Genomic DNA, 12692 nt, shown 5'->3' with positions numbered 1-12692 from the left:
ACATGCCTAGGAATAATGAACATGAAACTAGGATTAATTAGAGAATGGGTAAATTAATGTGTGAGCTTGTTTGAGAAACCAACAAACAAGAGGTTAATTGAAACACCAACTTGATTAACCAATTACACATCTTATTTAATCCAAATAATTGAACTAGTGAATTAATTAGTTTAAACAATTGGCCACTGCTTGAATTGATTAATTGTCTAAGGGTTAGTAGTAATGAACATGAACCTAACCACTATAATTGGTAACCAATAACAATTGATCTATCATATAAATAACCATAGGAGTGAATTGGTTGGACCTAAACAGAAACCCTTTATCAAATTTGATGAATTTGTTCTTGTCTTAGTTGTTTAGTTAATTAAGTGCTTAAGTGGTGTGTTTAAGTTTCTAGTCTTGTAAAACTAGAGAAAAACCCTTTTACTTTTATTACTTGCTTAGTTAAAATTAGTTATTAGTTTAATTTCCGTTCCCTGAGTTCGACACCCTACTTATCCAACTATACCACTAAAAGACATGTTCACTTCCTTTGTGTGCTTAATTTATCAACTAAAAGTAGGAATAAAATCACTGTATTTCACACACATCAAGTTTTTGGCGCCGTTGTCGGGGAACCGTTCCAAAATTAAGTCTAATTCCTAATTTTATCGATCCTTTGTGTGAGTTTCTCTTGCACAAAGTTACTTTTCAGTAATACAGTAAGTAGGTTAGGTTTTAGAAATTATTAGTTTCTTTTTAGAAGTCTATTAATTAGTTTTAATTTTTTTAGTTTTAAACAGGATACTCGCCGAGTGCATTCGCACCTACTCGGCGAGTACCCTGCTGTTTGCCAAACTATTTTTTTTTTGTTCTGTTTCATTTTTGTTCTTTTTACGCGTTTTTTTTCTTGTTTGTTTGCAGTTGTTTCATGACCCGTGGATCTAATACACCTCTGGTCCCTCCTCTCGAAGACTCGGAATCCGCACTAAGGAGGAACAAAGGGAAAGCCGTTGGAGAATCCGTTTCTTTAAAGAATTCGCCACTAAAGAACCTCAAGTCCGTTTTCAGCAAGAAGAAGAGCAGCAAATCAGGAGCATCCATCGCCTCTTTAGCAATCGAAGACCCGATTAAAGAAGACACTGAGTACGAGACCGAGGAAGAAGAAGAACCTGCATACGATCACGAATCTGATTTTGAAGACGATTTAGCTATCACTATGGCTAATATCGATGAAGTCCCCATGGGGGAATGGAAGAAGAGGATGTGCGATGACACTGGCCCGGGACTTGTACAGCCCGCAATTCCCGCAACTGCTACTTTTGAGCTTAAGGGTCATATCCTAGCTTTACTCAAAGAGATCCCTTTCACTGGCAAAGATCACGAAGACGCCTACAAGCACTTGGATGAAGTTAATGATGTACCTGATTATTTCAATGTTCCCAACGTGCCTCGGGAAACTCAGCTACTTCGCATGCTTCCGGTTACTTGGAAGGGTGCTGCAAAGGATTGGCTCAAGTCACTACCCCCCAGAACCATCACTACATGGGCTCAGCTGAAAGAAGAGTTCATTGATCAATTCTGCCCACCATCCAAGATATCTAAGCTCAAGAAAGCCATAGCCAACTTTGAACAACAAGCAGGAGAGTCACTATATGAAGCGTGGGAGAGGTACAAGATCTTGCTAAGGAATTGCCCACATCATGACCTCAATTGTCAGCAAGAAGTCTCCATCTTTTATGATGGAGTAAATGTTACAACAAGACAATCACTTGACTCGCAAGGTCCACTTACGAAGAAGGCACCTCCAGTGATAAAGCAGCTAATTGAAGAATTCTCTAAGCATTCTAGAGAATACCATAATCCAAGAAATGATGTAACAAGGGGGTCCGCCTATGCAGCTTCAGAAGACTTATCAGCAGTGATGGCCATGTTGAAAAACATGGATAGGAGGATGGACAAAATGGACCAAACGATACATGCTATACGGGTGGGGTGTGAAAACTGCAATGGGCCTCATCTTACTAGAGACTGCGACTTGGATGAAAATGGCAACAAGAAGGTGCAAGTATGTTACTCAAGTGGCGACCGATATGATGAAGATTGGAGAAAACCCGAGAAAGAGTGGCTCCCTTATGAAGAGTACAAGAAGGCTAAGGAGGAGAAGTACAGACAGAAAGGAAGAGGTTTTTACCAAAAGGAGGAGCCGACACAAGAAAGAAAACCAAGTTTGGAAGAGATGCTTACCAAATTTGTAGCTGCTTCAGAAAAGAGACATACCGATCATGATGCTGCAATTTAAGAAAAAAGAGCCATGCTTAGAAACCAACAAGCATATATCCACACCATAGAAACGCAGCTAGGGCAACTTGCTCAACAAATCAACCAAAGATCACCGGGCGAACTTCCGAGTAAAACCAAAAATAACCCACGAGGCGCACACATAAACGTAGTCACAACAAGAAGTGGGAAGATAATCACTCCTCTGGCCCCTATTCAGAATGAAGCACCCAAGGAATTGCAGAAAGAGGATGCAAAAACTCAAGACAAAAATCAAAATCTTCATGGAACAGAGCCTACTCGCCAAGTCCAGAATATGGACTCGACGAGTCCACTGCCAAACTCGAAAAATCAGATTCCTGAAATGCCCTTTTAGCCTCCATTGCCATATCCAGCCCGAGCTAAGATAGAAAAGCAGGAAGAGGAGTACCAGAAGTTTCTTGATCATATTAAAGCTCTTCAAATTAACATACCCTTCATCGAAGCTGTCGCACAAATGCCAAAATATGCAAAATTCCATAAGGAACTTCTCACGAATAGAAGGAAGATGGAGGAAGTGAAAAAGGTAGTTCTTAATGAGAACTGCTCAGCTGCCATGCTAAATAAGCTACCAAAGAAGAAGGGCGACCCGGGAAGCTTGACTTTGCCTTGCCAATTTGGTAACTTAGCTACCATTCATGCTTTGGCCAATTCGGGAGCAAGTGTGAATCTCATGCCGTATTCATTCTTTAAAAAGTTGGATCTCTCGGAACCAGGGCCAAGTCGTATGGCAATTCACTTAGCAAACAAGATAGTCACCTTCCCAAGAGGCATATGTGAAGACTTATTGGTCAAGGTGGACAAGTTTGTATTTACCGCAGATTTTATAATTCTAGACATGGAGGCGGTTCCTCAAGTCCCGATCATCCTTGGAAGACCTTTCCTCAACAAGGCAAGTGCTATAGTAGACATGAGAGACTCGAAGCTTACTTTACGGGTAGGAGATGATTCAATCACTTTTGGGGTTGATCAAGCTATGAAGTATGCAAGAAATATTGATGACATGGCATTCTCAATTGACCTGTTTGATGAATTAATGGAGGAATGCAATAATGAAGATCCCAACAAGTCCACAATTTTTTATGAAGAATTTGATGCTGAAAAAGATTTAATGGAGATCGAGAGGCTGCTGGAAGAAGCTGAGTATGAAGAATTGATGAAGCAATCTGACAGATCAACTTGCCGAGAAGGGCCGATCTACTCGCCGAGTCCATGCGAACAGAAAAATGGATTCGTGAATTCAGCTGCCAACTCGCCGAGTCCCTTACCTGCACTCGGCGAGTACACCATGCAGATTGAAAAAAACAGAGCTCAAAACATTGCCAGATCACTTAGAGTATGCTTTCCTTGAAGATGGTCATCAAAAGCCAGTGATAATAGCCTCTGACCTTTCCGAATCTGAAAAGGAAGAACTAGTTCAAGTTTTGAAGAAGCGAAAGCGGGCCATAGCATGGAGCACATCAAGGGAATCAACCCCTCTTATTATTCTCACAATATTAATCTGGAAGAAGGAGCAAAGTAGGTTATGCAGCACCAAAGAAGATTAAACCCAAATATGCAAGAAGTGGTCAAGCTTTTAGATGCGGGGATTATATATTCCATTTCCGACAGTCCGTGGGTGAGTCCGGTCCAAGTGGTACCCAAGAAAGGAGGGATGACGGTCATAACCAACGAGAAGAATGAGCTTATTCCGACACAAACGGTAACCGGTTGGAGAGTGTGCATCGATTATCGAAAGCTAAACGATGCCACTCGTAAAGACCATTTCCCCTTACCTTTTATTGATCAAATGTTAGAAAGATTATCGGGCCATAGTTATTATTGCTTTTTAGACGGATTTTCGGGTTATTTCCAAATACCCATAGACCCCATGGACCAAGAAAAGACCACTTTCACTTGCCCAAGTGGGACTTTTGCTTATCGACGCATGCCCTTTGGGTTATGCAATGCACCCGCGACATTTCAAAGGTGCATGACAGCCATATTCCACGATATGGTGGAAAAATTCATGGAAGTTTTTATGGACGATTTTTCTGTTTTTGGATCTTCCTTCCATGATTGTCTCACAAATCTTGACTTAATGCTTGCTAGGTGTGAAAAAACCGACTTAGTTCTTAATTGGGAGAAATGTAACTTTATGGTCAAGGAGGGTATAGTTTTAGGCCACAAGGTTTCCAAATTGGGAATTGAAGTGGATCGGGAAAAGATTGACACCATTGCCAAATTACCCCCACCAACTAATGTGAAGGGCATTAGAAGTTTTCTAGGACACGTGGGTTTTTACCGGCGTTTTATAAAAGATTTTTCTAAATTAACTAGACCTCTAACACAATTGCTTTTAAAGGATGCACCATTTTATTTTACTAAATAATGTTTAAAGGCCTTTGAATTCTTAAAGGAAAAATTGACTAATGCCCCGATCATTGTTGCTCCAAATTGGGATTTACCATTTGAAATAATGTGTGATGCTAGTGACTTTGCATTAGGAGCTGTCCTTGGTCAAAGGGTTGATAAGCACTTTCGACCCATTTATTATGCTAGTAAAACTTAAATCCGGCCCAAGAGAATTACACCACCACTGAAAAAGAATTATTAGCTGTGTTGTACGCTTTTGATAAATTCCGCCCTTATGTAGTTTTATCTAAAACAACTGTTTTTACTAACCACTCTGCTATCAAGTATTTGTTTGCCAAGCAGGATGCCAAGCCAAGATTGATACGATGGGTTCTACTTCTTCAAGAGTTTGACATAGAGATACGCGACAAAAAGGGAATGGAGAATGTAGTAGCTGACCACTTGTCAAGGCTTGAAAACCCGCAATTGCAAGAAGATAGAGTTGGAGATGACTTCCCGGACGAGTACATTATGGTGACCGTGGGAGAAGAGCCATGGTTCGCAGACATAGCTAATTACTTAGCTAGCAAATACATCCCAAAAGATCTTACCAGCCAACAGAAGAAGAAATTCTTTTCCAAAATAAAGTATTACTTTTGGGATGAGCCATACCTTTTCCGAAGCTGCGCGGATGGAATCATACGAAGATGCGTATTCAGGAATGAAAGCCTAAAAATTTTGGAGCATTGTCATAGCGGGCCCACGGGTGGACATCATGGAGCACATTACACTGCTAAGAAGATCTTTGACATTGGGTTTTACTGGACCACAATTTTTAAAGATGCAGCCCAATTTGTCAAAGAATGTGATGCATGTCAAAGAGCGGGAAACATTTCATCCCGAAATGAAATGCCACAACATAGTATTCAAGTGTGCGAAGTATTTGATGTGTGGGGGATCGATTTCATGGGACCATTTCCCATGTCCAAAGGCAACAAATACATCTTGGTGGCGGTGGATTATGTATCCAAGTGGGCAGAGGCACAAGCTTTGCCAACTAATGATGGTCGGGTGGTGGTGCACTTTTTGAAGAAGCTATTTTCAAGATTTGGAGTCCTGAAAGCTCTTATAAGTGACCAAGGCACTCATTTTGCCAATGACCAACTAGAGAAGGTGCTAAGGAAATATGGGGTAACCCATAAATTTTCTACATCCTACCATCCACAAACTAGTGGACAAACCGAAGTGACAAATAGAGCCTTAAAGAGAATCTTGGAGAGATCGGTGGGGAGCAATCGGAAAGAATGGTTGGATAAGCTAGATGATGCACTTTGGGCCTTCCGAACAGCTTTCAAAACACCTATTGGTACTACCCCATATAGGCTAGTTTATGGAAAGCAATGTCATTTACCGGTGGAGATCGAGCATAAAGCTTTCCGGGCTATAAAATTGTGCAAATTCAACATGGCGGAGCTCAAGAACAACCGGTTAATGCAAATGAATGCTCTTGAAGAACTTAGAAATGATGCCTACACTAGCTCTCTAATCTATAAAGAGAAAACCAAGAGTTGGCATGACAAGAGGATCAAGGGAAATAAAGAGTTTCATGAAGGGCAAAAGGTGTTGCTCTTTAATTCAAGGCTAAAACTTTTCTCAGGCAAACTCAAGTCAAGATGGGATGGTCCATTTCTAGTGAAGAAGGTGTTTCCACATGTTGCTATAGAGTTATTATCAAAAGATGGTACCCCTTTCAAGGTCAATGGACATAGAGTAAAAAGATATAAAGAAGGAGTCCCAAGGAATGATGACATGGAAGAAGGGCTGTTGCTGGAAGGAATAGCAGAAACGTAGCATGGAAGGAGTCCAACTAATGACTCCTTAAAAAGAAGCGCTTCCGGGAGGCAACCCGAGTTTAGAGTTTGCATTTATTTTTCCTTTATTTTCTTTTTAATTTCTTAGGATCTGTTTTATTTTCATTCTTCTTTAGAAAATATGTTCAAAATGATTGCTTGAGGGCAAGCAATGCTTAGAGTGTGGGGTGGTGGGTTAAAAATAAAAATCAAAAAATTAATTAAGTTTTTTTTCAAATTGCAAGCTTTACTCGCCGAGTATATGCGACCTACTCGGCGAGTACTTGTCTGAATTCCCAGAAAATCGCGAATATGCGGATCTACTCGGCGAGTAGAATATTTACAGAGGTAGTTTATAATTTGTAAATAAGGGTTTTCACTCATTCTAAACATTACCCACATACTCGCTGTGCGTATCTACTCTCAAGCCATTTCTTCAATCTTTGCTGAATCTTCAACTTTCAAGCGTAAAGGTATGATTTTTACACCCAATACTTGTCAAAGGTTAAAGCTTTATCACTTCTTAGCCCTTATTTTGTCTAAAATTCGGATTTGGGGGTTTCCTTAATTTCTAGGGTTTTGATTTTGCTATGAATTAGGAGGTTTTAGGCAAAATTTCTTTTGGATTTGTGTTTTATGGACTTAGTACAACAAACCCTGATGAAGAATTAGGTGTTTTGAATAACCCATACAGGTCCGGTATCGATCTGGTCCCGATGTTCATACTACTCGCCGAGTAGTTCGTGAACTCGGCGAGTAGGATGCTATACATATTTGTTTTGTTCGATTTTAATTGTTGGGTGTTGTTTGTTTGTGCTTCCTTAATGTTATTTTGTAGGACCCATGTCCAGAAGAGGTCAAACTTCACGAGAGGGAAGCCAAGGAGACATCCCGTAGCTCTCTTTTCGCCAAATCACCTCTAAATCATCTCAAGCCCGTGCCAAAAACAAATTAGAAGCTTTGAAGCAGAAAGAGATTCACTTACCTAATGCAGTGAACTGGGATTTGCTGGGGAAGGTTGGACTAGAAGAGGAATCGACGCCATATTTGGTGAAAGAATGCAATATGTGGGATTCTACCATCATATGTGATGGTTGGTTACAATTATTCAAAATTCAAGAACCGGTCTTCGCTGAATTATGTTGGGAATTCTTCGCTACCATCTCATTCCGGGGTAGTAGTGAGTATTATAATCCCAATTTAATTTCCTTTTCCCTTGGTGGGGAGCTGCGACAATGCAGCATGGCAGAGTTTTCATGGAGGATTGGCATCTATGACCAAAGTACCATGTTAAATGAAGACTTTGAAGCTTTCTTGGAGAATTGCCACAAAGATCTCCCCGAAGCAGTGGTTGCTTCCACCTGGTGGAATACTATTGCTAACCGGGTGTATATTCCATCTTCCACGCAGGAGGCCACATCCGTTCACCGATCCACCGTCTCATTCATCGTTTCGTCGCCAGCACGATTAATATGCGGAAGGATGATGACAAGGTCCCGACCCTTGACATCTTCTATCTTTGGAGCATTATTACTCCTGATGTTTTTTGCAACCTCCCCTTGACATCTTCTATCTTTGGAGCATTATTACTCTCGTTGGGATGTGGCATTAGGGCATCGGCTATCCGTCCGAAGGTCGTTTATCCATTAGTTATATATTATGTATACATATATAGACATAAAAGTTCTTTCAACCAGTTCCATACCTTTGGGTAGCAAGGGTTTCACAAACATGATCATACATTACTAGTAAGCTACCATAGGGGTAGTTTAGGAAGATACTAAAACTATTACTAGAACAAAGAATCATAAAATGAGTCAGTTCATTCATGAGTCAATACTTGCTAGATAGAGAGAGCACACATTATAGCTAGTACACATAGTACATTACTATACATGCTAGATAGAGAGAGAACACACATTACAGCTAGCACACGCAGAACATTACAGTACATATAGGCTAGACAGAGAAAGAGTACACTTTACAGTTAGCACATTTATTACATGTACATCCATGCAGTTATGTGAACCATTAAACAGGTCATGGCACTTCCTGCCATGACCATTTTTGTATCCATAATCTCCTTAATTGGGGAGCGTATGAGTTTGCGTATAGATCTATACTAGATTGACTATCCTACAACTTGCTGCTCGCTACAGTGGGACTTGCAAGTCTACAGGTGCCAAATGTCATTTCTTACGGCTTCTTACATCGTTGTTTTACTAGAGTCGGTAGCAGGATACAGGTCGATCACATGTTACTTTAAATACCTTTTGTTTTGAGGTAGTATTACGGTTGTTGGGCAGCACAAGTAGACTTAGAGACATATAGTCAAAACCGGGAAGATATAGCCTGATCAACTATATTATCCGAGGGCTGACTAGCATGTGCCTAAGTGTGGTTGTGAGGTTGCAACAAGTCTAAAAGCTTACCCACAATACCACAATGAGAACAATAGAACTTAAACTTAAAATACTATAGGAGTATTTTGCATTACTATAAGTTACTTATGTGCTAGATTCTTATACCTCTCTTCTCGCGTAGATTTAATGGCTGGATTACTCATTCCCGGAGACCCGTACTATCCCAACCACGGCAAGGCAGGATGGCTGGAAGAAGAACCAGAAGATGATTTCCTAATCCCTTTTGATGATCATGAAGCTGAAGGCTTTTCTGATGGTTCTGACTCAGAGCCAGAGTCAGCAACCTACCTCCAGCTGGTCAAAACCCAAACCCTCGTCCAACATTTCAAGGACCCACACCTCTGTGGGCTACAAACTTGAATAGATGGAGTCAGGAACAAGGTCAACCCATTCCCTACAATGGAGACAGAAGTTTCTACAACCTCACTGAGGGAGGTTCTGCTGACAGAGTCCTACCCATCGTAGTTCATAGGATTGCTCGGAACACCGACCAGGGTCGAGTAGCTATTAACCGAGTCATGGAGATTGACGCCAACTCTGGCGTTAACACTGTCCAGATTTGCCATCAAGAGTCTGCTCATGAAAGGACTCTGGTCCACAATGCAGCTCTTCGGAAGGAACTCGCTGAAACCCGAGCTGAAGTCAGAGAACTTCGAACTCAACAAGCAAGAGCTGATAGGCGCATGAGGGACATAGAACGTCTCCTGTCGGGATCAAGAACTCACTCTGGTAGTTCTCGTCGCCGATAGATTCTCATCAACTTCTCTCTTGTGGATATAACCTAGTTATGTAAAACTCTGGTCTAATTCCCTATCTTTGTAATCATAGGCCTGTTAGGTCTTGGTTAGGTTGTAATTCTGTCAAAATTTTCCCATTTTGGTTGATGTAAGGCCTCTTTCTGTTGGCCGTTTTTCCCGAACTTGTTACATCTGTAATTCCAGTAATATTGACAGGTACCTAATCTTATGGGAGTTATTATACAAATGTGATCATCTATTAGTTCTAGATCTACATTCAGTCGCATTGTTGGGCTATGAAGAGTTAGTCCATGAGTCATTCTCATCGATCCTTCCATTAAATTCTTATCAATGTTTTCATCTTCATAAACTTATAGATCAAAGATGCCGCCTCGCAGAAATCCAAGGAGAAACCTTAATAACGAAACACCGACACCACCACCTCAACCAGCTACTCCTCAGTTCGACACGATAGCCTTAAATGCTGATGTAGCTGCAACTGTGGCTACAGCCATGGCTCAATATCATTCATCCGGTTCCAATGGAGGAGGAGCCCCAGTCCTATCTACTCATGGTGAAATCCCTGTGTGCTTGAAAGAGTGCTCCTACAAGGACTTCACCAATTGCAAACCATTATCCTTCAAAGGGACTGGCGGAGTCATTGCCCTCTCGCAATGGTTCGAGAAAACCGAATCGGTTTTCGAAATTTGATCTTGTCCCAAGGAGAGCAAGGTGAATTTTGTTGCTTGCACCTTTGAAACGAGAGCTCTAACATGGTGAAACAGCCATGTTAAGTCGCTATCTCTTATAGTGGCTAATGCTATGGGCTGGGAAACTTTGAAAGACCTCATGATTGAGGAGTACTGCCCGAGGGGCGAGATTCAGAAGCTGGAGGAAGAGCTATGGAGCCTAACCATGAAGGGCTCCAATGTAGTCGCCTACACTGCCAGATTCTGTGAGCTGGTGGCCCTCTGTCCAAACATGATTCCTACAGAGGGAAAGGAAATCGAGAAATACATATGGGGGCTGGTGCCACCATACCAAGGAAATGTATTGGCATCACACCCCACTACATTTGATAGTGCCAAACGATTAGCACACTGGCTCATAGACCATGAGGTTCGTACCCTGGCCATCTCAGAGCCCGCAAGAACCGCTGATTCTAAGCGGAAGTTTCGGGATGACAAGAAGAAGGCTAAGGCTGCCAAAAAGCAGTAGGTCGTGGCAGTACATGCTACGATAGCACCTGCCGCTGCTGCTTCGATAAAGCAGTACGCTGGAAGTTTTCCTAAGTGCGACAAATGCATCTTCCGTCACGTCGGTGCCTGCCGGGAGATGCAGTGTCTGAACTGCAACGTGAAGGGGCACACTGCCTGTTTCTGTAAAGCTCCGGCGAAGCCAATCAACCAAGCCCCCGGTGCTGGAGTGGGCTAAACTTGCTACGGATGTGGCGAGGTAGGCCACTTCAAAAGAAACTGCCCGAAGGCAGGGTTTGCCGATGGAGCGGAAAGAGTTCTGGCTATAGGCCATGAGGAAGCGGTTACCGACCCCACAGTGGTCACTGGTACGTTCCTCCTCGATAACTCTTATGCATGCCTTCTATTTGATAGTGGAGCGGAGAAGAGTTTCGTGAACCAAAAATTTGCTCATTTACTTAGGCAAAAATCACGAGCACTTAATGAACCGTTCACTGTAGAAATGGCTAATGGAAAGACAGAGAGTACTAGCAGTATATTCCTAGGGTGTAACCTAACTTTAGATAGCCATTCATTTTCGATCGATCTCATGCCGGTCTCCATTAAAAGTTTTGACGTCATTATCGGCATGGATTGGTTGAGTCTTCATCGTGCCAATGTCATGTGTTACGAAAAGGTTGTTCGCCTTAATCTGCTGTCTGGCGAAACCCTAGTAGTTTATGGCGACAAACCCGACACGAACCTTCGTATCATATCGAGCATTCAAGCTCAGAAATTCTTGTGAAAGGAATGTCGTGCATTCTTTGCTCATGTGGTCGATGTGAGCCAAGAAATGAAATACATTTAAAACATTCCAGTAGTACGCGACTTTCCCGACATTTTTCCAGAAGAACTCCCAGGATTACCTCCGCAACGTCAAGTCGAGTTCCGAATCGACTTAGTTCCAGGGGCTACCCTCGTAGCCAAATCGCCCTATCGTCTGGCACCTGCAGAGATGCAAGAACTGTCCGGTCAACTTAACGAACTGCTCAGCAAGGGCTTTATAAGACCAAGCTTCTCACCATGGGGAGCTCCAGTCTTGTTCGTCAAGAAGAAAGACGGATCGTTTCATATGTGCATCGACTACAGGGAGCTCAACAAACTGACCGTCAAAAATCGTTATCCGTTGCCTCATATTGACGATTTATTTGACCAACTTCAAGGGGCGAACATCTTTTCAAAGATCGAATTGAGATCCGGATATCACCAACTACGAGTGCTAGGGGAGGATGTTCCAAAGACAACCTTCCGGACTCATTATGGGCACTACGAATTCGTAGTGATGCTGTTCGGATTAACAAACGCACCCGCTGTATTCATGGACTTAATGAATAGGGTGTGTCGTCCTTACTTGGATCAGTTCGTCAATGTCTTCATCGATGACATACTTATCTACTCTCGAAGTAAGGAGGAGAATAGTCAACATCTGCGTCAAGTCCTCGAAACATCACGTTCGGAGAAGCTCTATGCGAAGTTCTCGAAATGCGAATTTTGGATTCGAAGAGTCGAATTCCTAGGGAACGTGGTTAGCAAAGAGGGAATACACGTGGACCCTTCCAAAATCAAAGCCATTGAGAACTGGTCAGCACCGAAGACGCCTACGGAAATTCGTCAATTTCTAGGCCTCGCTGGCTACTATCGCAGGTTCATTCAGAACTTCTCCCGCATTGCGAAACCTCTTACAACACTGACCTAGATGGGCGTGGCCTTTAACTGGGAAGAGAAGCAGGAGAAAGAGTTTCAAACTCTGAAAGGAGCCATGTGCACCGCACCAATACTATCCCTTCCCGAAGGAATAGAAGACTTTGTTGT

General features: G+C 42.2%; 1 protein-coding gene and 1 non-coding gene across 2 annotated transcripts; one reads left to right on the top strand and one right to left on the bottom strand.

Annotated features, from left to right (window-relative positions):
* Positions 1–1585: 1585 nt before the first annotated feature.
* Positions 1586–1692, bottom strand: LOC145103514 (small nucleolar RNA R71). Its single transcript, XR_013706601.1, has one exon. It is a non-coding gene; the product is annotated as a small nucleolar RNA R71 (small nucleolar RNA).
* Positions 1693–2758: 1066 nt separating this feature from the next.
* LOC145099207 (uncharacterized) lies at positions 2759–6486 on the top strand. The gene is made up of 2 exons (XM_079036803.1): positions 2759–3444; positions 6018–6486. Exons 1-2 carry the CDS (start codon positions 2759–2761, stop codon positions 6484–6486), a joined length of 1155 nt encoding a protein of 384 aa, XP_078892929.1.
* The last annotated feature ends 6206 nt before the right edge of the window (positions 6487–12692 follow it).

The sequence above is a fragment of the Lactuca serriola genome, chromosome 4 (assembly GCF_051521515.1).
Source record: "Lactuca serriola cultivar US96UC23 chromosome 4, Lser_US96UC23_V15, whole genome shotgun sequence".
Taxonomy (NCBI): domain Eukaryota; kingdom Viridiplantae; phylum Streptophyta; class Magnoliopsida; order Asterales; family Asteraceae; genus Lactuca; species Lactuca serriola.
The sequence above is the reverse complement of the archived record's forward strand: the minus strand, read 5'-3'. Positions and strand labels throughout refer to the sequence as shown.